This window comes from Terrapene carolina, unplaced genomic scaffold (assembly GCF_002925995.2).
Source record: "Terrapene carolina triunguis isolate 2854851 unplaced genomic scaffold, T_m_triunguis-2.0 Scaffold629, whole genome shotgun sequence".
NCBI classification, from domain to species: Eukaryota; Metazoa; Chordata; order Testudines; family Emydidae; genus Terrapene; species Terrapene triunguis.
Genome location: NW_020664980.1, coordinates 6204098 through 6226413, shown reverse-complemented (window position 1 = coordinate 6226413; position 22316 = coordinate 6204098). Strand labels below are relative to the sequence as shown.

At 43.8% G+C, this 22316-nt stretch overlaps 1 protein-coding gene across 3 annotated transcripts in view; it reads right to left on the bottom strand.

Annotated features, from left to right (window-relative positions):
• Positions 1-22316, bottom strand: part of FNIP1 (folliculin interacting protein 1) — a 97787-nt gene that overhangs the window by 53358 nt on the left and 22113 nt on the right. The window contains exon 1 of one of the 3 annotated variants that reach the window (XM_029913404.1): positions 13164-13247. The exons of the other annotated variants lie outside the window; for them this stretch is intronic. Within the exon in view, the coding sequence (XP_029769264.1) occupies positions 13164-13174 (11 nt within the window). The 5' untranslated portion in view covers positions 13175-13247. Of the gene's footprint in view, positions 1-13163; positions 13248-22316 lie in introns of those variants that run through there. 3 annotated transcript variants of the gene reach the window in all.

Sequence of the window (22316 nt, the reverse complement as noted above, 5' to 3'; positions counted from 1 at the left end):
ACAACTGAAAAGAAACACACAGAGAAGCCACCCACCCTCCCCTTTTATAAGGGCCCAAAACACTATGAAAAATGACAGAATGTGTGTGTTAAAACATGATTACGCTGGTATTATTATAGATGGGTCCAAACCAAAACCCTAGATTAGAATCACCCCAAACACTGGACAGTCTACAGCTGGATGTGGCTTGGGCCTATCTCCAATTATTATAACTGCTGCATTCCGATGCAGAGAGAAAGACAATTCGGGCCACCATCATAGGCATTATAAGATCTTGTGTTACTAGACAGGGCCTTTATTGAGATTGTGCTTTCTGGGTCCCCTGAAGACACATTTATCCCCAGCAATTCCTCCCGTAGCCTGGTGAGCCTCTACAAGCCTTCTGCATTCAGGACTCCAGTGACTTAAATTAGTGTGAGCTCTGCAAATTGATAGCTTGCAAGGGGTCAGGTCCACAGGGTACTTTTTACCTTACTACAGATGGTATTGCTTTTACGGCTGCATCATAAACTTAATGTTATTTATATTTTTAGCGTGTGGAGTAAAGTTTGCTTTGCAGACTAAAGAGAGCGGGATTCCACAATCCAAATAAAAAAAACCAAACTATTATGGTAGGGTTGCCACCTTTCTGATGCCTGGTAACTGGACCCACCTCTGCCTCTTTGCCCAAGCCCCACCCCTGCTCCACCTCTTCCCTCCAAAGCCCCGTTCCTGCTCCGCCTCTTCCTCACAGATTAAAAAAAAAAAAAAACAGACACAAATGGCACCCAAGACACACCAGCCAAAATCCAGACTGTCCAGGTGAAAACCGGATGGGTGGCAACCCTATATTATGGAGTAACTAAAAATACTAGGAATCTGTAAAAGAAATTCATAAGTGTTACTGCTAGATTAGTGGCAGCCTGGGGGAAATTTAAGCAGCAGCAGTAAATACAGTTCTCTGGGCCTCTTGGGAGAGGAAGTCCATTTCCTAACAGCTTAGCCCCACAATTTAGCAACAGAGGAGAAAAAGAGAAGCTGCAGACAGGATACTATGCAACAAACAGTAAGAGGAAAAAAATACAAGAGAAAACTTGAGCAATTTACAACTGAAATAAGTTGATGTCCAGAAGTTTGAGTGTAAGAGCCTGGTCTTGTCTTGGTGTAAGCACATCAAGCTAGTTACTCTCAATGAAAGCTGCATACCTCAAAAGGAGACCAGACCGCTAAATAACTGAAATCTATACAAAAAAAACAGTACTACTCTTTGCTAGGACAGCTATTAAAATGGCACAACAGAGTCTGAGTACAGCACTTGCAAGCAACGCTTGTCCTCTGCCCTTCTCCTACATCTCCTACCAGCAGGCCCAATCCTGCAGCGTACTGAAATCAATAGGAATTTTGCCATTACTTCAGTAGCAGCAGATTCTGGTCCATTAACACTGCAGGCTCTGCAGCACTAAACAGGTTCTGACTGATAGCTGGCGTGAGAATCCATTCAAGATCTGGTGATGCTCTGCTTCATGGGAGGGGATAAGTGTCACTTACTGTGACACACAAACACACAACTATTGGTTGGGATTGCACCAGAAGAGGGTTATTTAACTGAGATAGACACCAAACCACTACATTTGGGGATGTTTGGCCCCAAGCCAAACCTCTACACCCAATCTCTAGTTACTGAGGCGAGGCCAGTAGATAATCTCACATTCACAGCCCCAGTAGGAACATATGGCTGGGGAATCTCCTACCCCTAGGTAAAGTGGGTGGAAAGTTTAGAAACCATTCTCATGAGCTATGCCATTGACACTATTATAAACAGGTAATAATAATAATCCATTGCTTGCAAAAACATTATTTTCACTTGCCCCACTCCTTCAATGCATTTGAATTTGCTTCTCTCTTAAATAAGAGCAGGACTTCGATTAGTCAGTACTTCTGACATTCGACTTTGAAATCGCTTCACTATCCTGGCAAAGAAGGGCAGGAACCGTTCCAGATGTTCAGGAAAGTCTGCTCATAACAAGCTCCAAGAGCAGATTACACACTAAGAGGAAAGTAAGCTAAATACAAAACCCTTGCTGCATTCTGCAACATATTTGATCAAGATAACAAGAGCCTGTTTGCTTCTCCGTTTCTGCACATGTCACTTTAACTTTCTTGATACAAGTATTCAACGTGTACTGTAAATCATATTCGTGATAGTCCCAGTTAAGTGTTATCTGTGTTACATAATATAGCTCTAACACACAGCTTTAGCCTTGCAAAATATTCTCTGGCAGTACTGGAGTGTTCCCTGTATCAGAAGAAACTGAAGAGTACTAGCAGACGGTTCAATAGGACAGACAGTAAATAGAGGGAGGCTGGCCCCTCAAACTCACACCTGTCCATTCAGCAGTTAGGGTATGTCTATACTGCAATTGGACACCCATGGCTGACCTGTGCCAGCTCACTCGGGCTCAAAGGGCTCAGGCTCACAGGGCTGTTTAATTTCAGTGTGGACGTCCGGACAAAGGCTGGAGCCCGGGCTCTAAGACCCTGTGAGGTGGGAGGATATCAGAGCCTGAACCCCGCAAACCCAAACCAGCCGGCACAGGCCAGCAGTGGGTGCCTAATAGCAGTGTAGACATATGCTTAGACACACATTTTAGCAGGAAACAGGATACACAGAGTAGTTTTGCTCTCCTGTTTAGCAGATGTAAAGTATTGTTAGGCTGACATCTAAAAAGAGCATCTGGAGAAAATATACAAACTACTGTCTGCTATATGTAGTGCGCCCTCCCAAAATAAATACTGCAGGGCAATACTCTGGGACAGACAGTCACTGGTGTAAAAGAAAAACTTACACAGCTAAGGATCTGCCCATCTGTATTCCCAAAGTGTGGGGGATTCTCTTCATTGCACAGGAAGATGATGGTCCAGTGGTTAGAGCACTAGTCTGAGACTTGAGGTTCAAGTCCCTGCAGTGCCACAGACTTCCTGTGTAACCTTGGGCAAGTCACTTAGTTGCTCTTTGCCTCTGTTCCCCATTTGTAAAATGGGTATAATGGTACTTCTCTACCTCATAGGGGTGTTGAGAGGATCAATATATTAAAGATGGTGAGGCACTCAAATACTACCGTAATTGGGGCTACCTAAGATAGAGGGCCCAAGCAAGGCTGTCAAAACCATTTAGCTCTTAATCTGAGACTCAAAGGATGCAAAAGGACTGCCTTGTATAATGCCCCTCTATTGCTGGCAATTTCACTTGTGTGGCATAACAGCCTTTGGGGAAATTATGGTAACACGCAGAAAAAACTTTTTCTTTGGGGAGAAGGAGAGCGAGAGGAAAGATTCATGGAAAATACATTCCCTTAGCTACCCATATAGCCATATGTATATATTCTTTTCTTAAATGGTACCTTACTATGAAGTGTAATTGATATTTGGTTGAGGTTTTCACAGCATTCTAGGGGATTTAGACTCAGATGTTCTACTCATGTTAATGAAAGCCATGTCTAAACCTTCCAATACTGCTGTGAAAATCAACTGGTTTTGCTAATGAGACGTTTCTCCTGCATAAGCCAGCTGCTGCTACTTGATCTTCCTGTGGAGCTGATTTTAAGAAATCTCAGTCTGTTGTCATGATAGAGGACTGTGATGTCACAAATTTCATATTCTGACCTCACTGAAGGACCAACAGAGGAAGATGGGATGGACCATTTCATTTAGCACCACAGAGCACCCGTCCTGATGGTATTATTGTAGTTTCCATAGGCCCAGGGCCGGCTCTAGGATTTTTGCCGCCCAAAGCAAAACCAATTTTGGCCGCCCCTCCCACCCCCCGTTTTTTAATTACCCCACCCCCGGCCCTGCCTCAACTCCGCCCCTTCCCCAAATCCCCAGCCCTGCCTCCTCCCCCCAGGCTCTCAAGCCTAGGAGGGAGGGGGAGAAGCGGCACCCGCGCCGCGACCACTCGGAGTCTCCCCCTCCCTCCCAGGCTCTCAAGCCTGGGAGGGAGGGGGAGCAGTGGCGCACGAGCGGCAGCGGAGGTGAGCTAGGGCGACCGGGGCACATTTTTAGGGGCGGCATTCTGGCGCCGGCCATGCCGCCCCTAAAAATGTGCCGCCCCAAGCACCAGCTTGTTTTGCTGGTGCCTAGAGCCGGCCCTGCATAGGCCTCAAATAAATAATAATTCATATAGGGTGAGATTTTCACACGCACCTAAATAATTTAGGAGCTTTTGAAAATCCCATCCATAATCAGCAAATCATATAAAGAATATGGCTGTTTAAAGATGGGAAATAAGAGAAAAATAGTCTCTTTAAAGGTTATATAAATAAACAGATTCTTTAAAACGCAACTCAAAAATTTAAGTCATTTTCTTTAGATCTTAGCAATGAAGTGCTGGAGCCTGGCCCCTAAATGGTGAAGAATGACTTGGTTCTACAGGTAGACTTCCAGATATCACATAGTAAGTTAGTCGAACCTGCTGCAATTAGATCGTAAAGATGGACTTCTCTCCAAAGGGTAATACTACACAACACAACCAACTGGATGCATCATTTTTAACTTCATCACCTTAAATGTCATGGTCATTTCTGCTCCTGCACTGAAGGTGGAAGAAGTGGGGGCATAAGCAAGTCTCAGAATACTACCTGGCTGAATCACCAAACTAATAAAGTAATTTTCAAAAAGTCACAAATGTTTGCAAATCTTGTTAGAAGTAATATTCCTAAAACATCCACTCATGGAAATTCAATGGTCAGACGTCCTCTTTGCTCTTCCTTTCCCCTCTTTGAATCCCATTGAATGTAATTTGTTTGCAAAACTATTTAAAACACCAATGCTGAGATTTGTTCAGCAGTATACAAGTCACCATTCTGAATTCCCTCTGATAAAGGATTTTCTCACACACCTCTAACACACAGCATTTGTTGCTACCACAAATATTTCTCTTGGAGGTGATGGGGTGATCTTAAGATGATGTTATACTGCAGCACTATGGATTTAATAAATGAGACAACACACACAAATCCTCCCTCAGTCCATTAAAAGTTCAATTTTTTTTCTGTAACTAGAAACACACAAAGCCCCCTTGTTCTTCTTTATAATAGCAACAGAACCTTTTTCACCACAGTAAGAAATTACCTTAATGTTTTTTCTCTCTTGGCAAAGATTTTACCTTGAATAAGATTTCATGTCTAAATGACTTGGGGCACTACTAGGTTACTTTTTAATAACTAACACAACATTTTTGGAAGTACAAATGAATTCAGAGCAAACTAATCAAGACACCAAATTAATAGAAACCCGTAACTTAAATTACCAAAAAGCCAAACCTCTTTAAACAAAGATATGGCCAGTTCTCCAAACAGCAAGCTAAAACTATCAGTCAAATTATTGTTCTCAACATCATGTTTACCCATAGGTATGAAAACTGCCCAGTGATGAATCACTTCGAACTATTTTTAAAAGCATCTACGCAAATGATATTTATAGTTTACAGCAGCTTATCTGTTCTGCATGTTTTTCATGTTAGCACCTTTTTAGAATGTTGATAGAAACAGCCATACTGGAATAGAACTCTGGTCCATCTCGACTGGTGCCCTCGCTCTGATGATGACCAATGCTGGATGCTTCATAACACAGCTAGCGGTACAATGCTATGTACTGGGGGGAAATATTTTTTCTTGGCCCAGCTGGTGATCAGTTACATTCTGAAGCATGGGGATTCACAGCCCTTGTGGTTTTAACTAATTTACCTGCAGATGCTATTCTTAGAGGAGTATTATTATTATGTGTATGGCAGTTGTGATTAGAGTCCCCAGTCCAGGACTGGGACCCCATTATGTTAAGTCTTGAACAAACATATAACAAAAAGTTTGTCCCTGTCCTGAAGAGCTTAGATTCTAAATCTAAAGGTGTAATCCATTTCTGAAATCTTTCTAAGCTGTATGCATTTAAAATATCCTGCAGCAAAGAGTTACACAGTTTATCTACAAGTTGCATAAATATATATTCTTTCTATTAGGTGTACATGTGCTGCCTATTGATTTTGAGAGCCCTTCAGTTATTTTATTATGGGGGAAAGTAAACAGGAGCACCTTATTGGCCTTCTATGTACCATTCATTACATTATCTCTATTACCTCTGATCTTGTTCTATCCCTTGTCAACTTAAGTACTTCCTTCCCTTTACCACTCCCCACTCCACAACCCTCCAGACATTTTTGCTGTGTGCTCCTGGATCTTTTCCATTCCTATGCCTTTGAGAAGATGTGACACACACACACACACAAAAAAAAAAAATGGAATGCAAGACTTGCAGTGAGGACATACCATGTTCTCTAGCATTTTCTCACCACAACTGAGTAACTCACTCACTGTTTTGACTGCTACTATACTTATACAGATGTATGTTGAACTATCCAGGACGCATAGATCTTCTTCCTGAAAGAGTACAACTAATTTGGAATCCATCAGGTATGTAACAGGTGGTATGTTGACAGTGTTTCCAGTTTTAATGTAGCCATTTTTCCTAGGGACACCAGAAATGCAAATGAAAGGAATTATCCAAGAATGAGGAATCCAGTTCATACCACTACTTTGCATGCATGGTGTTTTTAGCAGGGAGGTCTACTTAAATTTCTGTGACATAATATGGCCTTATGGTTGCAGATGGAGGAAGGAAATAAGCAGATTCCATTGCTAGTGCAATTACAGGACCAATACTTAGGGTATGTCTACACTACGAGGGTAATTCGATTTTACTTAAATCGAATATGTGGAATCGATATTGCAAAGTCGAACGTGTGTGTCCACACTAAGGACACACTAAGGACAGTAATTCGACTTTGTGAGTCCACACTAACGGGGCGAGCGTCGATATTGGAAGCGGTGCACTGTGGGCAGCTATCCCACAGTTCCCGCAGTCCCCGCTGCCCATCGGAATTCTGGGTCGAGCCGCCAATGCCTTCTGGGTAAAAAAAATTTGTCGTCATCCGTCCGTCACTAACGCCCTCCCTCCCTCCATGAAAGCGCCGGCGGGAAATCAGTTCGCGCACTTTTCTGGTCAGTGACAGCGCGGACGCCACAGCACTGCGATCATGGATCACGCTGCGACCATCGCTGCACTTGTGGCCGTTCTCAACACCTCGCAGCTTATCATACACCTTTCCCTGAGGCAGATGCAGAGAAATCGGGCGAGGAGGCTACGGCACCGCCGTGAGAGCCTGAAGTCGGAGAGTGGCACAGAGCTGTCAGAAACCACGAGCCCCAGCGCCCAGGACATCACGGTGGCAATGGGGCATGTGGATTTTGTTGAACGGCGATTCTGGGCCCGGGAAACAAGCACGGACTGGTGGGACCGTATAGTGCTTCAGGTCTGGGATGAATCCCAGTGGCTGCGAAACTTTCGCATGCGGAAGGGGACTTTCCTCGAACTTTGTGAGTTGCTGTCCCCTGCCCTGAAGCGCAAGGACACCCGCATGCGAGCAGCCCTCACTGTCCAGAAGCGAGTGGCCATAGCCCTCTGGAAGCTTGCAACGCCGGACAGCTACCGGTCAGTCGCGAACCACTTTGGTGTGGGCAAATCTACCGTGGGGGTTGTTGTCATGCAAGTAGCCAAGGCAATCGTCAAGGTACTGCTCCCAAAGGTAGTGACCCTGGGAAACGCGCAGGTCATCATAGATGGCTTTGCCGCGATGGGATTCCCAAACTGCGGTGGGGCTATAGATGGGACTCACATCCCTATCCTGGGACCGGACCACCAGGCCAGCCAGTACATCAATAGAAAGGGCTACTTTTCAATGGTGCTGCAAGCACTGGTGGACCATCGGGGACGGTTTACAAACATCTACGTCGGATGGCCGGGCAAGGTTCATGACGCTCGCGTGTTCAGGAACTCTGGTCTGTTTAGACGGCTGCAGGAAGGTATTTACTTCCCAGACCACAAAATAACTCTTGGGGATGTGGAGATGCCTACAGTCATCCTCGGGGACCCAGCCTACCCGCTAATGCCCTGGCTCATGAAGCCCTATACTGGCGCCCTGGACACAGAAAAAGAACTGTTCAACTACCGTCTGAGCAAGTGCAGAATGGTGGTGGAGTGTGCTTTTGGCCGTCTCAAAGGGAGATGGAGAAGCTTACTCACTCGCTGTGATCTCAGTGAAACCAATATCCCCATCGTTATTGCAGCTTGCTGTGTGCTCCACAATCTGTGTGAGAGCAAGGGGGAGACCTTTATGGCGGGGTGGGAGCTAGAGGCAAATAGCCTGGCTGCTGATTACGTCCAGCCAGACAGCCGGGCCATTAGAAGATCCCAGCGGGACGCCCTGTGCATCCGGGAGGCTTTGAAAGCTAGGTTCCTGAGTGAGCAGGGCAACCAGTGACTTTTCAGTTTGTGGACAGAAAAGCTGAACCTGCCCCCGTTTCTTTACCCAGTCCATTTTGACTATCCTCTCCAGTTACATACAACCTTCACCCCCTTCCCCTTCCCAAAAAATAAAATCATTTCGATTTTTTAATGAACACCGTTGTCTGTATTGCTGTTTTCGCGGGAATATTTTAAACCGGGGACGCAGACTGTGGCGGGGGGCGGGTTTAGTGTTCTGATGCAAATGATACTTCTAAACTCCCGGAATGACAGGCTCCGCACTGGTGGACTGGTTATTTCAATGGAGCCTGCCAGCACTCCTGGGGGGGACTGTGTGTATGTGTCGGCTATGTGACTTTCTGGCAGGGGGGGTAGGGTTACAGATCCCCTGCTGCGTGGATCTGTGAGCCAGGATAAGGACCGCTGCATAAGATCTGTAACTGCCCTCCCCCGCCACAAAGTCACAGAGCAACCCCCCCCCCCCAAAACATGAAAAGCACCTCCCAGACTGACCAGGGTAACCAGTGACTGCACTGGTTATGTGTCCTGATGCTGGACCTGACACCGCCTCTGTACCCTGCTAAAGGTGACTGTCCTGTCCAATTACCAAGCCCCTTCCCCCCCTCCAGACAGACTCTCCCTCAAAAGAACCTGACTGAAACAGTAATGAACAGAAACAAACATTTTATTGCGAACCAGACATGAAACGTGGGGGGTGAAACTTGGACGGGGGCTTGTGTGAGGTGGGTAGGAAAGGACTTATGAAATTTTGGGGAATGTCAGCCTTCTACTGCTAGAGCAGTCTGCAGGGGTTGATTGAAAGTTTTAACGGCCCTTGCCGCCCCTCCTTCTTTGGACTTTGGGTGAGGGTGGTGTGGGACTTGGTGGCGGGTGAGGGCGGTTACAGATAGACTGCAGCGGGGCTCTGTCCTCCTGCCTCCGGTCTTGCAGAACATCCACAAGGCGCCGGAGCGTGTCCGTTTGCTCCCTCATTAGTCCAAGCAGCTTTTCAGTAGCCTGTTGGTCCTCCTGACGCCACCTCTCCTCCCGTTCCATGACTGCTCGGTGCATTTGTGACAAGTTCTCCCTCCACTGTGTCTGCTGGGCTGCCTGGGCTCGGGAGCAGCCCATTAGTTCTGTGAACATGTCTTCACGCGTCTTCTTCTTCCTCCGCCTAATCTGCGCTAGCCTCTGGGAGTGTGCTGACAGGCTGGGTTGGGAGACAGTCGCAGATGTGTCTGTGTGAATTTTAAAAAGGGAGTGAATTCCTGAGACAGATAAATGAAATTGTATACAAAGAACCTAGTCTTTCTCTGTGAACAAGACCATGCACTGAACCTCTCACATGCGCACTCAGGACAAGGTCGAATTTTCGGCCGTCGCCTTCAGTGCCTGTGGACTTGCGGAGGTCTTGGACTGTTCAGAGAACTGTGGCTGGAGACCTGAACTTCTGGAGCGGGCAATAATGGTAAGCCGCAGACTTGTGGCTGCTTAAAACTCCAGCAGTAGCACTGGCCTCCTTTCACATTGAAAGCAATGCCAGTCTCTGCTGCCAGCAATCAGGACAGCATCAACTCTGCCCCTGTCCCACCCCCTCGCGGCTGTCCCAGGGAAAGATCCCTGTATGCTGCCCCTCTCCCTCCACCGCGTGGCTGTAAAAGTCCCAATACTAACAGTCCCCTCCCTAATTCAAAGCAGGGCGTCATGAGCGACATCACCCTCCTGAGGATCCCGGACACCCAGAGAGAACGCATGCTGCGGGAAAGCATGCAAAAACCGGGGCCGTATGCCGCCATGCTATGTCGGGCCATGATCCCCGAGTACCTGATTGTGGCATGGAGGGGACATGTCTGCTACCACGGAGGGCCCACTAAGATCGCCCTACCCCGGAACCTGATCAACAGGCTTGAGCTCTACCTCCACGAGACCTACGAGGAGTTCTCCTACGAGGATTTCTCGTCGATCCCCGGCCACATTGACCGGATTTTCGCGTAGGTGCACTGAGACTTTGGAGTGGAGCGTCTTGGGCCTGGGAATCATGTAGTAACGGACATTGTGAAATTTTTTTAAAATACTTGGGACTAAATTGAGAAGAGCCTAAGACAGAGAAATCATGCAAAACCCATTTGTTACCTTTGTAAATATTCCTGTTTTGTACCTGATTATTTTTTTACTAGTTTACAGCACTTTTATAAATATACATTGTTAATAGTATAAATATTACCGTTCTGTTTTAAATAAATGTTTACATGTTTACAGCACTTACTGCTTGATCCGTCCCCTGATTCTGTGTCCGGGGTAAGGGATGGGGACGGTTGGTAGGGGATCTCGGTAAGGGTGATGAAGAGCTCCTGGCTGTCGGGGAAATCAGCGGTGCCAGCGCTGTCGACTGCCTCGTCCTCCTCATCTCCTTCTTCATCTTCCCCGTCCGCTGTCATGTCCGACATGATCCCATCCTCGGAGTCCACGGTCAGGGGTGGGGTAGTGGTGGCGGCCGCTCCCAGGATGGAATGCAGTGCCTCGTAGAAACGGGATGTGTGGGGCTGGGATCCGGAGCGTCCGTTAGCCTCTTTGGTTTTTTGGTAGCCTTGTCTCAGCTCCTTGATTTTCACGCGGCACTGCGTTGCATCCCGGCTGTAGCCTCTCTCTGCCATGGCTTTGGAGATCTTCTCGTAGATCTTAGCATTCCTTCTTTTGGAGCGCAGCTCTGAAAGCACGGACTCATCGCCCCACACTGCGATGAGATCCAAGACTTCCCGATCAGTCCATGCTGGGGCCCTCTTTCTATTGGATTGCACGGCCATCTCTGCTGGAGAGCTCTGCATAGTTGCCACTGCTGCTGAGCTCCCCTCGATGTCCAAAGAGGAACTGAGATTCAAACTGCCCTGACAGGAAAATGAAAATGAATTCAAATTTTCCCGGGGGTGTGGCTGGTCAGAGCATCCGAGCTCGGACTGCTGTCCAGAGCGTCAACAGAGTGGTGCACTGTGGGATAGCTCCCGGAGCTATTACCGTCGATTTCCATCCACACCTAGCCTAATTCGATATGGCCATGTCGAATTTAGCGCTACTCCTCTCGTTGGGGAGGATTACAGAAATCGATTTAAAGAGAGCTTTCTGTCGAACTAAATGGCTTCCTGGTGTGGACGGGTGCAGGGTTAATTCGATATAACGGCGCTAAAGTCGACATAAAAGCCTAGTGTAGACCAGGCCTTAGAAAAGTTTTGCAAGGTACAGTTGTCCTTAAAAGGTCTCAGGCCACTGCAGGGTTGTGTGTTCATTTTGGTGAATTTTAGGATGTACGGCCCAATCCCGCAGAGACAATTCTGAGATTTGACAAAGGTCACAGTCAGTGTCAGCTGATTGGGAGGGAGCTTACCCTAATGCCCTAGCCGACACTGTCTCCTACAGCTGTGAACTTAGTCTGGAATCTTCCAGCAATCAAGGGTCTGTGGCTATGGATGGTTGTCAGGGAATAACCAATAATCTCTAAAAAGCAACAGAGAGTCCTGTGACACCTTTAAGACTAACAGATGTATTGGAGCATAAGCTTTCGTGGTGAATACCCACTTCGTCAGACACATTAATAATCTCTAACGCAGGATCACTGACAAGCTTTTAACCCTAGCCAGTCATTGGTTTGAAAAGGTTACATTTTCAAGGCTTGCCAGGAGGAAGAGGGCTAGAAACTGACTTTTCTTGTAACTGAAAGCTGAGTCTGCTCTTTTACATTTCTTGGTGCTCCAACCCTGGAGGGAGGAAGGGCACAGCTGCAGGCTGCAAATGCCAGCTTTGTGTCACATCTATAAATCTGTCTCATTGATCTACCAGTTTAGCAATCCTCACTTTGAGTAACTAATAGCCAGTCTCTGGGATCCTTGAATTGCTTGCACTGTGCACATACTGTACCACTGGTCACATAGAAAGCAGTCAGACGTTCTGCACTCTGTACAGTATACCGGGACCTAAACTTCAACTGGTTTCCACCTTTACTGGCTCCTAAATTCTAACTTGCTGTCTGATTCCCTAACTGCAACCTACACTAACTTCAGTTTGTTTTCATTTTTAACTCCCACCTGTTAGTCACTTGCCTCTGTTTATCCATTCAGCTCTCACTGGGATGCCTAATTCACACTCTAAACGCCAATACACTCCAAATGCCTTTTTAAAACGTGGACTTAGTTCTTCTTTGTGGGCCCCCGAGCAAAAGTACACAGAATATAAAGACACAGTATAGACTGGTTAACCATATTATAATTAACATGTTAACCTGAAATCATCTTGAGACTGTGAAAACAAATACCCTAGAGGGTTTGTGAAAAGGATTAAATACGTTGACCATCTTTACAACTTGACTTCCAGCAATCAAAAATTTAAAGTCAAAACTAGCAATTCCTCAAAACAGATTTTTGGGCATATTTAATGCATGCCATTCCAGAAAACACCTGTTTAGTTTCTAGGGGATTTACAAACACACACAGACTTTCCCTAATGTATTCTTTTGGAAAACCACTCTGTAATATATAAAAAACACACAAAAAGCAAGAATAGTCCCTCTAGAGTAAATTCATTAGCACTGAACACAACACTTCATTATTTTAGCACATCAGCATTAGCCTTTGCAAAATTATAGCAGATGACATTAATTTAAGGTATTTTTAAAATGCAGAATAGTGCCACTCTATATACAGTTATAGGCATTATTAACTATATGTATTTAGAAAGCATGACATTTCTACAAAAAAAGTGTTACGGCAGCAAATCTATTGTTAAGATATTTAATAACCAAATTGTTAAAATAATTTCAATAATGTGAGTATTTATCGTACCTGGGAAGCATCTTTGTCCCCCAAGCAGTTCCACTTTTCAAAATCCCTATAAACTCCTGTTATGCCCAGCTGCCAACCCAGGTTAATAATAGCAATGAGCCATATTCATCCAAAACCACAAGACTGTCAGGTGACATATTGAGAGGTCTGAATTTAACTCAAACAAAAGACTCTCCATGCTGCAATGCAAAAAGCTTAATCCTGGCAACCGGATCATAAAACCAGCCTTAAAGAAAGCAGATCCCTGAAGCAAAATATGGGCTTTTGCACAAGGATCCATCTACACTGTCCTATAGTTTCATAACCAATCTCCTGTCCTTCCATTCTGCTGCCCAGTCCAGGATCTTTACTAAAGTAAACACTGTCTGTTTTTCCAGTTCCTCGAGTGTATTACTGCGGAGGACAGAAGATCAGTCTAATTCATTTGATAGCTAAGTGCTGCTTTGGCAGTCAACGTAGGCTGTACATGCCAGTTTAAATCTATCCTTCTTCTTTAGCGAATCCAATATGGGTTGAGCCTCATGACCAGAATCCCCTGGCAACTGTGGCTGCAGTTCTAAGCCCCTACGATCCACATTTGTCAGGAATTCAGACTGATCGAAGAAGAGGGGAGAAAAACAAAGCAGCTTGCTCTCAGACACCTCCCCCTTGACATTCTTGGAAGCTGCAGGATGCTCCAGTCCAACCCTGGCTGACAGGCTGAGCCAGGCAGTGGAAAAGCAAGCACTAATAGCCATCATGTGACCCAGAGCTGTCAGTATATGCCACCTGGATCTGCAATGAGCCTGCCAGCCAATCCCAGCTCTGCCTTAGATTCATCCCAGCTCTGCCTTAGATTCACTATTAAAATAAGGCCTTTAAAGGTTTAAACAGTGTAGGGTGCCTGCTTTATACTGGAAATCCAAAAACGATGCCTACAATTATTCACATTTATTGCACAGGTTTGGATTGTTGATACACAGTTATAGTGCAGAACTTAAGTATATTTCATGCTTAGTGAAAACAGAAACATTTTATGTTTTCCAGCAACCTCCATCCTTCCCCACCATCAATCTCCAATAGGAACAAAGAAGGCACTGTAAGCTCTATAGAGGCTCATTAAGATTACAAGTAATCAGGAACAGTCAAGACAATTGGATGGCAATATACAGTTTAGAAACAGGAGATGTGTAATAAGACCTGCTAAGAAATCCTGACCAGCTTCAGAGCTGTAAACAAGGTTTCATAACTGTTCTTGGGGTAACCCCTGGCCATAGAAGGAAGCTGTTTGGTAATACCATCACAAGAGCAAAAAGCTCAGTGTTTACAGGATTTGTCCCAAAATCTTTGGAATTGGGTGGACAGTGAAATATCCAGAAAGGTTCAGCATGCGACAAAAAGTGTAAAATATTATGGATATGTGTGTGTGTGTGTGTGTGTATAGAAATAGCTCATATTATTAATTTTCTTATTATCTTGAACTATGAAAAAGTAGGAAATATGCGGAGGTAGAAAATTAACACACAGTGGGGACCACCCTTAAAAATTTGGGAGGAGCCCCACTTTAATTTTACTCTGTATCTGGAGACTTAAAGGTTTAGCTAGCACCAAGGATACCCAGGGAGTTATCAGAATTAGTTTTCCAACATTAGGATTTTCTGCAGCATCTCCCCCATCGCAAAATTCACTGCTAATGCTAATCCCTTCATTTCAGAGAAGCAGAATGACCTAATACATAGCTTCATAAACTTCATTCCTGGAGCCTGTCCTGCAGAGGATTTCCTACTTTCCAGGGTGAATTCCATTGAAGAACACAGAGTTCCTGTACAAACAGATACCCCTGTGGAACACGCAGAATGTTAGGACATAGGGGTGAATTCCTGGCTCCACTAAAGTCAATTGCAAAAATCCCACTGGCTTCAGTGGAGCCAGGATTTCACCTCAAAACTCTACTTGAGTGGTGTCTTTTTGATCCCTTGTAATGGGAGCAGGAAATGTATACTAGAAGTAGAAAATCAATATAACATCCAGAACTACAATCTCTTGTGCTCATTACAGTGACAAAATTAAGGACCAAAACTCTGATCTTGCAAATGGTTATGCATATGTTTGACTTAACACTTAACTAGTGAGTAATCCCAATGGAATCAGCAGAACTACTCAAATGAGTAAAACTAATCATGTGAGAAATTGTTGGCGGGATTGGTGCCTTAAACCCAGATTCTGCCTTTCATACTCTCAACTCCCTTTCAATGGGAATTATAAATGATAACATTTGACCCTGAGTTATCTTCTTGCTTACCAAGAGGCACAGCCAATAATACAGTAACTAGCTCTTGCTAGAATAAAACTGCTCGAAAACCATCTACGTGACGCGCTCTGTATGCGCTGCTCTCTATAAAAGTCAATGATGTCAAAAGTGACCTTTTTCCTAGGGATGCAGGAGTGAGGAGCTGAGCCCAATGTATTATGTAAACATTTATTTACAGGAGTAACGCCTGAAGTTTCCATATTATCTCCCAGTAACTTGATGCACATTAAAGAGATGAGCTTTGAAAGAGGACACAGCCACAGACTAACAAGTGAGCAGGAAAAAATCTGAATGGATATCACTCAAGATGTGCTACGTGAAGTCAAACCTGATAATTGTAGACAGACAGCAACAACTGCCGCATCCTCTACCGACAATACTCTGTATGTTTCAGGAAGGCCATGGGATAAGTTAGAAACATGACCACCATGAGGCATGCATACAAAAACAGTCCACCTTCTCCTGTATGGCTACCCGAGACACATCCTGTTCCACAGAGATATATGGATAGCAACTGGGCCCCACTTCACCTGAGGACCATGGGAGTTTCTGGTCCCATAAGGAGCACAAGATTGGGCCCTGAGTTAGTAAAGTAGATCTAATTACACTATTGGTTATTTCCCACATACAGTTGTGTCGTCTTCCCTGTGCTATTAGCATGTAATTAATTTTGTGATAGAGTTGAAGCTTCTATTACTGACAGGTGCCTCCATGAAAAAGAACTTCTAAAAATTTTGTAGTTCAGAGAAAGTTGCTTCGTTTCCCATTTAAACCAATGTTTTCTCATTGACTTCAACGGTGGATACAGACGCTCAGCACCTCTGAAAAATCAGGCTGTTTTCTTAGGGGCTTAAATATCAATATGTATATGAATTCAGGCTTTCCCAGCAGCTTAAAGTTAGCAGCAACCAAGAGAATGAGGAAGAAGACGACAACCTATATTTCCTCAGCAACATAACTGAAAGAGATGCATTTTCTACCAATCTAGAGAAATTTTTAAGAAGATCATAGAATCATAGATCCTGTCAACCTGCTTAGGCCCCCAGATTTATCTTTCTTAAAGAAAACTAGACGCTATGGTTTCCAATGAGAAATGCTTCTATAGACACCTCTACCCCGATATAACGCGACCCAATATAACACGAATTCGGATATAACGCAGTAAAGCAGTGCTCCGGGGGGGCGGGGCTGCGCACTCCGGCGGATCAAAGCAAGTTCGATATAACACGGTTTCACCTATAACGCGGTAAGATTTTTTGGCTCCCGAGGACAGCGTTATATCGGGGTAGAGGTGTATATAATAACAAAGCTTTAACGTAGGACCGAATCCTGCAAACCCTTTACACATGGTGCTCACACCAAGTCAAGAAGACTTCAAGTTGGAGTAATTACTTTTATTGACAGTGTAAAGTGGCTTGACCCTAAATAAGAATCTGACACAAAGAGTCCTTGGGCAATGCCACATGAGATTAACCTTCCTTTTCACATGGTAAATGTTTGAGCTTGAGCAGGATGGCTGTCCCCCTTTAAAAACTACATGAAAAATTAAGAAGTAAAGATGCCTAAAGTAAAAATAAACTATCAGAGAAAGAATCTGATGCATAGTTAAGCTACACTGGAACACTGGTGTTTGTTTTGTATCCAGTTTCCAACTGCCATCTCCTATAAATAAGACATGAGACACCAAACAAACCTACATAATACCAACTGGTACTGCAAGACAACAGGGCATTTTTTCCCCTGCCAAACAGTTATTTTATTGTGCACTCCCGGGTAATCAGAGAGCTGAATAATCTCTCCCTGTAGCTATGAAAAAATAAAGAGTAAATAGTTTAGTGTTGTGTGTATTTAATGGAAAGTTTTGGGAAAAAATCCCAACACAAATCACTCCCGATAGACACAAATAGTTATTGTAATAGAGTGGGGAACATGAACTTGTCTTCACTTAGGTCATATATTTAAAAAGCAAATGAAATTCTCTTGTCTGGAAAGGAAGCCTTTTTTAATGTGTTGATTTTTTTCTGTGCAATTCTGGCAATGTTTTCTTTGATCCTTAAACCCATGTACAAAACTTCTGCTTCTGTCCTCCATCCCTTCTTCACAGTCTTAAAGACAACCTAACATTCAGTGGTGAAGCATCTGCATTTACCTTCTACATAAAACTACCTTGCACACAATACGTCGGATTTCCCCCATTAAAACTAGCATCAACCTTTCCTGCAAGTTCCCAACACTGTGAATTATTAATATGAAAAACTAATTTTGGCTGTTTCACAGGGCAGGACACGAAGCAGTCTCAATGCAACTCAAGGTACTTGAACAAAAACAAGGTTACTAGCTTAAGTTTATGACTTGCTAAGTCTATTTCTTACATGAATAAACGATGAATTAGCATTTTAAATTTTGGAGGTCATATATACGTCCAATACATCAAAGAACTCAAAAAGGGCTCACTGTGAAGATATGAAAACATTTACTATCAATAGAAGAGACTCTGAATACAAGATCTCTGCTGCCACTGAATCTGAAGGTGTGTGGGCCAGCTTCTCAGCGGCTACAAATCAGCAAAATTCCATCACAGAATTGTCAATATCCAGCATTCAATAATCATGAATCAGGTCCCCAAAATAACAAAATTACCTTCAGAATCATGAGATTTTAAAAACAAGAATACACTTTGGGTTCTTTTTATTTCCCTTCTGGTTTTTGAGCCTTTGGGAGTCATGTTCTCGCTTTTCTCTGCAAGAAGGCTAGAAAAGGGTTTTTTAAAATCAGTTAAATCTGACACTCTCATAAAAATGCGCCTCCAGGAGCCAGAGCTTTAAGAAAAACAAGTATTGTAAGACTCTCGATAAAACTTGTGAGAGCTGGCAACACTGCTATTACTTCCACGGAGCTATGTTGATTTACACCAGCTTAGGATCCTGCCTATCATCTGCTTCTATATCAAGAAAAAGTAAATATTTTATTAAACGGTCATGTACCTTCCTAACAAAAGGACCGATTATAAAAGATTATGGATAGAACTATCCATAACCTATAAACACTAATGTACCTATACAGCATATATCCACACTCTTAATATCAAAACACCTCGCTGGGCTGGCCTGGTGGCAGCAGACCAGGCGCAATATGGGATCCCTGCTTTTTACACAGGACATGAAGGTGATATCATTGGGATCCAAACAAAGGTCACCAATTGCACCGTGTTTTCCTCCTTCCCTTCTGGTCAATTGATAGAAGAGCACTAAATGAAACCATCTCTTTTCTCCTGTAAGGGTGCGTGTGTCTATTCCCAGAACTCAAGGGCTCTGGAAATGACAGAATGACTGGGAAACTGTCACGTCTGCCTGAAGAATTCCCCCTTTGCAGCAAACCAAGTTGACTGTATTTTTTTCCATTCCCCTCTGTCTCCAGCTACAGCTCAGCCAGTCCACCCTGGAATGCAAGAACTCATCTCAGCAATACGGAAAGAGAGATGGATAGGAACTCCCTCCTCACAAGGGGACGTTCTCTGCCATTGCTCTACCGGACGACTACCCACCTCAAATCAGTACCGCCAACTCTCATAATTTTATTGTGAATCTCACAATATTTGGTGTTTTTCTTAAAGCCCCAGCTCCAGTAGTCGGGTGATCACAGGACAATCTCAACTTTCATTTAAAAAGAAAAAAGTACCCAGCCCTCGTGGTTGCAGAGAAAAGCTTGACAAAGGCTCAAAAGCCAGAAGGCAAAAAAAAAAAAAAGTTGTCTTTTTAAAATCTCATGATTGTTGAATGCATGGAGTTGACAATACTGCAGCTGCTATGATACAGTATTTGGAGCATCACTGATTTGCTGTGCTGATTCTAGCAAACTGCATGCCTGGCCACTCTGGTCTGTAACTTGTTGGCCAGCAGAGCAGATTTCCCCAAAGCCAGCAGCCATGCACTGCTTTGTAACCAACAAACTCATGTTCAACAGGACTGCTGTCCAGCTCAGGGGATACACAGATGACCCCTGGTGGACATCTGCATCCTGCAACTACTGTGTGAGAAAAGACTCCAGCTCTAGAGGATGAGGGCGGGCAAGCCAGTCTCATGCAGACTGAAGTTCCCAATAGGGTTGCCAACTATCTAATGGCACAAAACCGAAAACTGGACACCTGACAACCCTAGTTCCCAATGACCATCCCAGAAGATCCACACATGCTGCTCTGGAGCCCAGTATATGACAGAGGTTGCCAGCATCAATGAAGCAACCTGTTTATATATTTTAAAAATGTGCTGCAGGGTTTGTTTCCCAAATCTTATAAGGGAAAAATACTGCCTTGCTTGTGAAACTGATATGGCTTGAACATGTAGTGTGGGGATTTGAGCATTCTTTGGCCATAGTCCACGTCCATATAATTGATTAAGGTGGCTGCACTTGTGACTAGGCGATAATTGAGAACCCAATAAATCTCCAGACAAGTATGTGCCAGACGGACTTGGAAAGCGATTGCGACAGAGCCTCTGTAACTTGATGCAATTAAAAAAAAATCAAAATTAAAATAGGCTATTAGTTATTTTTCACCCACAAATGCCAAACCAGCCTGAATGCCTCATCCTGCATTCCTCGGCCACCAATTGCATCTACAGCTGGAATCAAAGGGAGTTTGTGGGGTCAAAAGGACCGATATCTTTTAAAAGTCCTCCGATGTCTTGAAAACGCATGTGTAAACTCAACCACTCCAACAGCTCTGTCCATTCCCCTCTGTCGCCCCACCCCATGTATCATTCTTAGAGTGTAGATTCTCCTGCAGTTTATTCAATCTATTATCCTGGAGAAAAAAAGTATTTGGTTGTGATTCAGGATTTCTCAGACAAGGAAGAAGACAGACGTCAGCAGTGATCCTCCAAAGATTCACAATGATCAGGGTATGAGTAACATTTTACTCCATCCCTCATGTGACCACTTAATTATGTGTTGATTCATTCAGTCATGAGATACAAATGAGACGCAAGCAAATAAGGATGCAAGCCCTAACGCCAAAGAAATAGTCATGCCTGTTCTGCCAGTTTCTATATTAGCAAACTACAGAGGGGACATCCAGTTCTGACAGGCAAAATGGACATTTCTTTACATATAAGCCAATCTCCAAATCACTTCAACCTTTTGCTAAGAAGTAAACATTTGAATGGTCTGGGAATTGGATGCCCCAGAGACCCCTATTCATTTTATCCCCGTCACCGAAGTTAAGACCAGCTGGGATATTCTTATTCTTAAATTTTTTAGACTGAACCTTGCAAGGAATGTAGGTCGAACTCTCTGAGAGCAGGCCCTTTCCTCTGGTGATTCAGGTCTGAGTTGTTTCAGGATATGAAGCATTTATTTTATTTTAAGCGTATGAGCAACTTTCCTAGGATACGATCCTGGCCACCGCAGTATTTCTCAGGTTTCCTTTTGCCAAACAGCTTTTTTGTACTGGGCCTAGCTGCTATAGCAACAGATTCTTTAAAAAAAAAAAAAAAAATCAATTTTCATTATAATGTAAACCAATTTACAAACGGTGTGGATATTTACAGTAGGAAAAGTTGAGGAAATTAATCTACATGTATTTACTTGAACTAAAGCCTGACATGTTGACACTTAAAATACTTTAACACTTTCAATGTAAAATCTGGTTTCACAGTTATTTGACACGGCATTTCATTGTTACTCAGTGTACGTTAACTCATTATGTTATTGGATCATTTATAAAAATATTCATATAAAACTAACATTAAGTAATGGTGAATGAGTGATTTTTCCACAGACTATATTTTATTTCATTTGGATGTGTTAGATACCTACAGCTTATTTCCATGGGAAAAATACTGCATGGGATTTTTATATACAACCTTGAATCTTTACTAGATAATTTATTTCAATAGTAACATTTTTAGACACTTGTGGCCTTATCCTTCCTCTAATCATAAAGGTTCCTTTATAAATATTAGGCCCTAATTCAGCAAGCTATTTAAACATGTGCCTAACTCTAAGCATGTGAGTAGTCTTACTGAAATCAATGGAAATACGGTATTTAGGGGCTGAAAGTAAGGCACGCATTTAAACACTTTGCTGAATCAAGGTCTTTGGAATGCGCCAAAAATTCAGTCTCAGTTACACAGGAACAACTGCAAGCTAAACACAGGTGTTGATTATCTAAACAAGTGTAACAAATTAAGATATAAAGAATGAAATACAGTACACTTATAAACTATTTATGGTGATGTTCCTATACACTCATATTGCATATTAGCCAATGAACTTCTAACACTATTGAAAATAAATTATGGCCAACACTTGTCATCTCATCACTGCCAGTGATTCTTTGTCATTTGTTAAGAGCCAGGCTCTTGGCTTTGCACAAGACAAACAGGGTAACGTCTACACAGCAAATGAACATCCGCAGTTGGCCTGTGTCACCTGGTTTGGGTTGCAGGGCTGTAACGCTACAGGGTAGACATTCAGGCTCAGGCCCGAGGCTGGGCTCTGGGACCCTCCTCTCTTGCAGGGTCCCAGAACTTGCGCTCCAGCCCAACCCCAAACATCTACACCACAATTTTACAGCCCCACAGCCCAAGCCCTGCAAGTCTGAGTCAGCTGACCTGGGCCAGCTGTGGCTGTTTAATTACTGAAGTCCCTGAACAACTTAAAATTTGAGGGCCTGATCTTGCAAACATATTACAGAGTACAGCAGTCAATACCTGTGTTTAACTACAAGTAGTCAAGGACAATATTCATGGCAATAGGAGCGACATTCAGCAGCAGCTGTTTGAAGGGTCAGGACATAAAAGAAAGATGCATCTATCATAAGACGCCCTGGGAAACAGACAGGAAGGTGTGAATTGAGGAGGTTT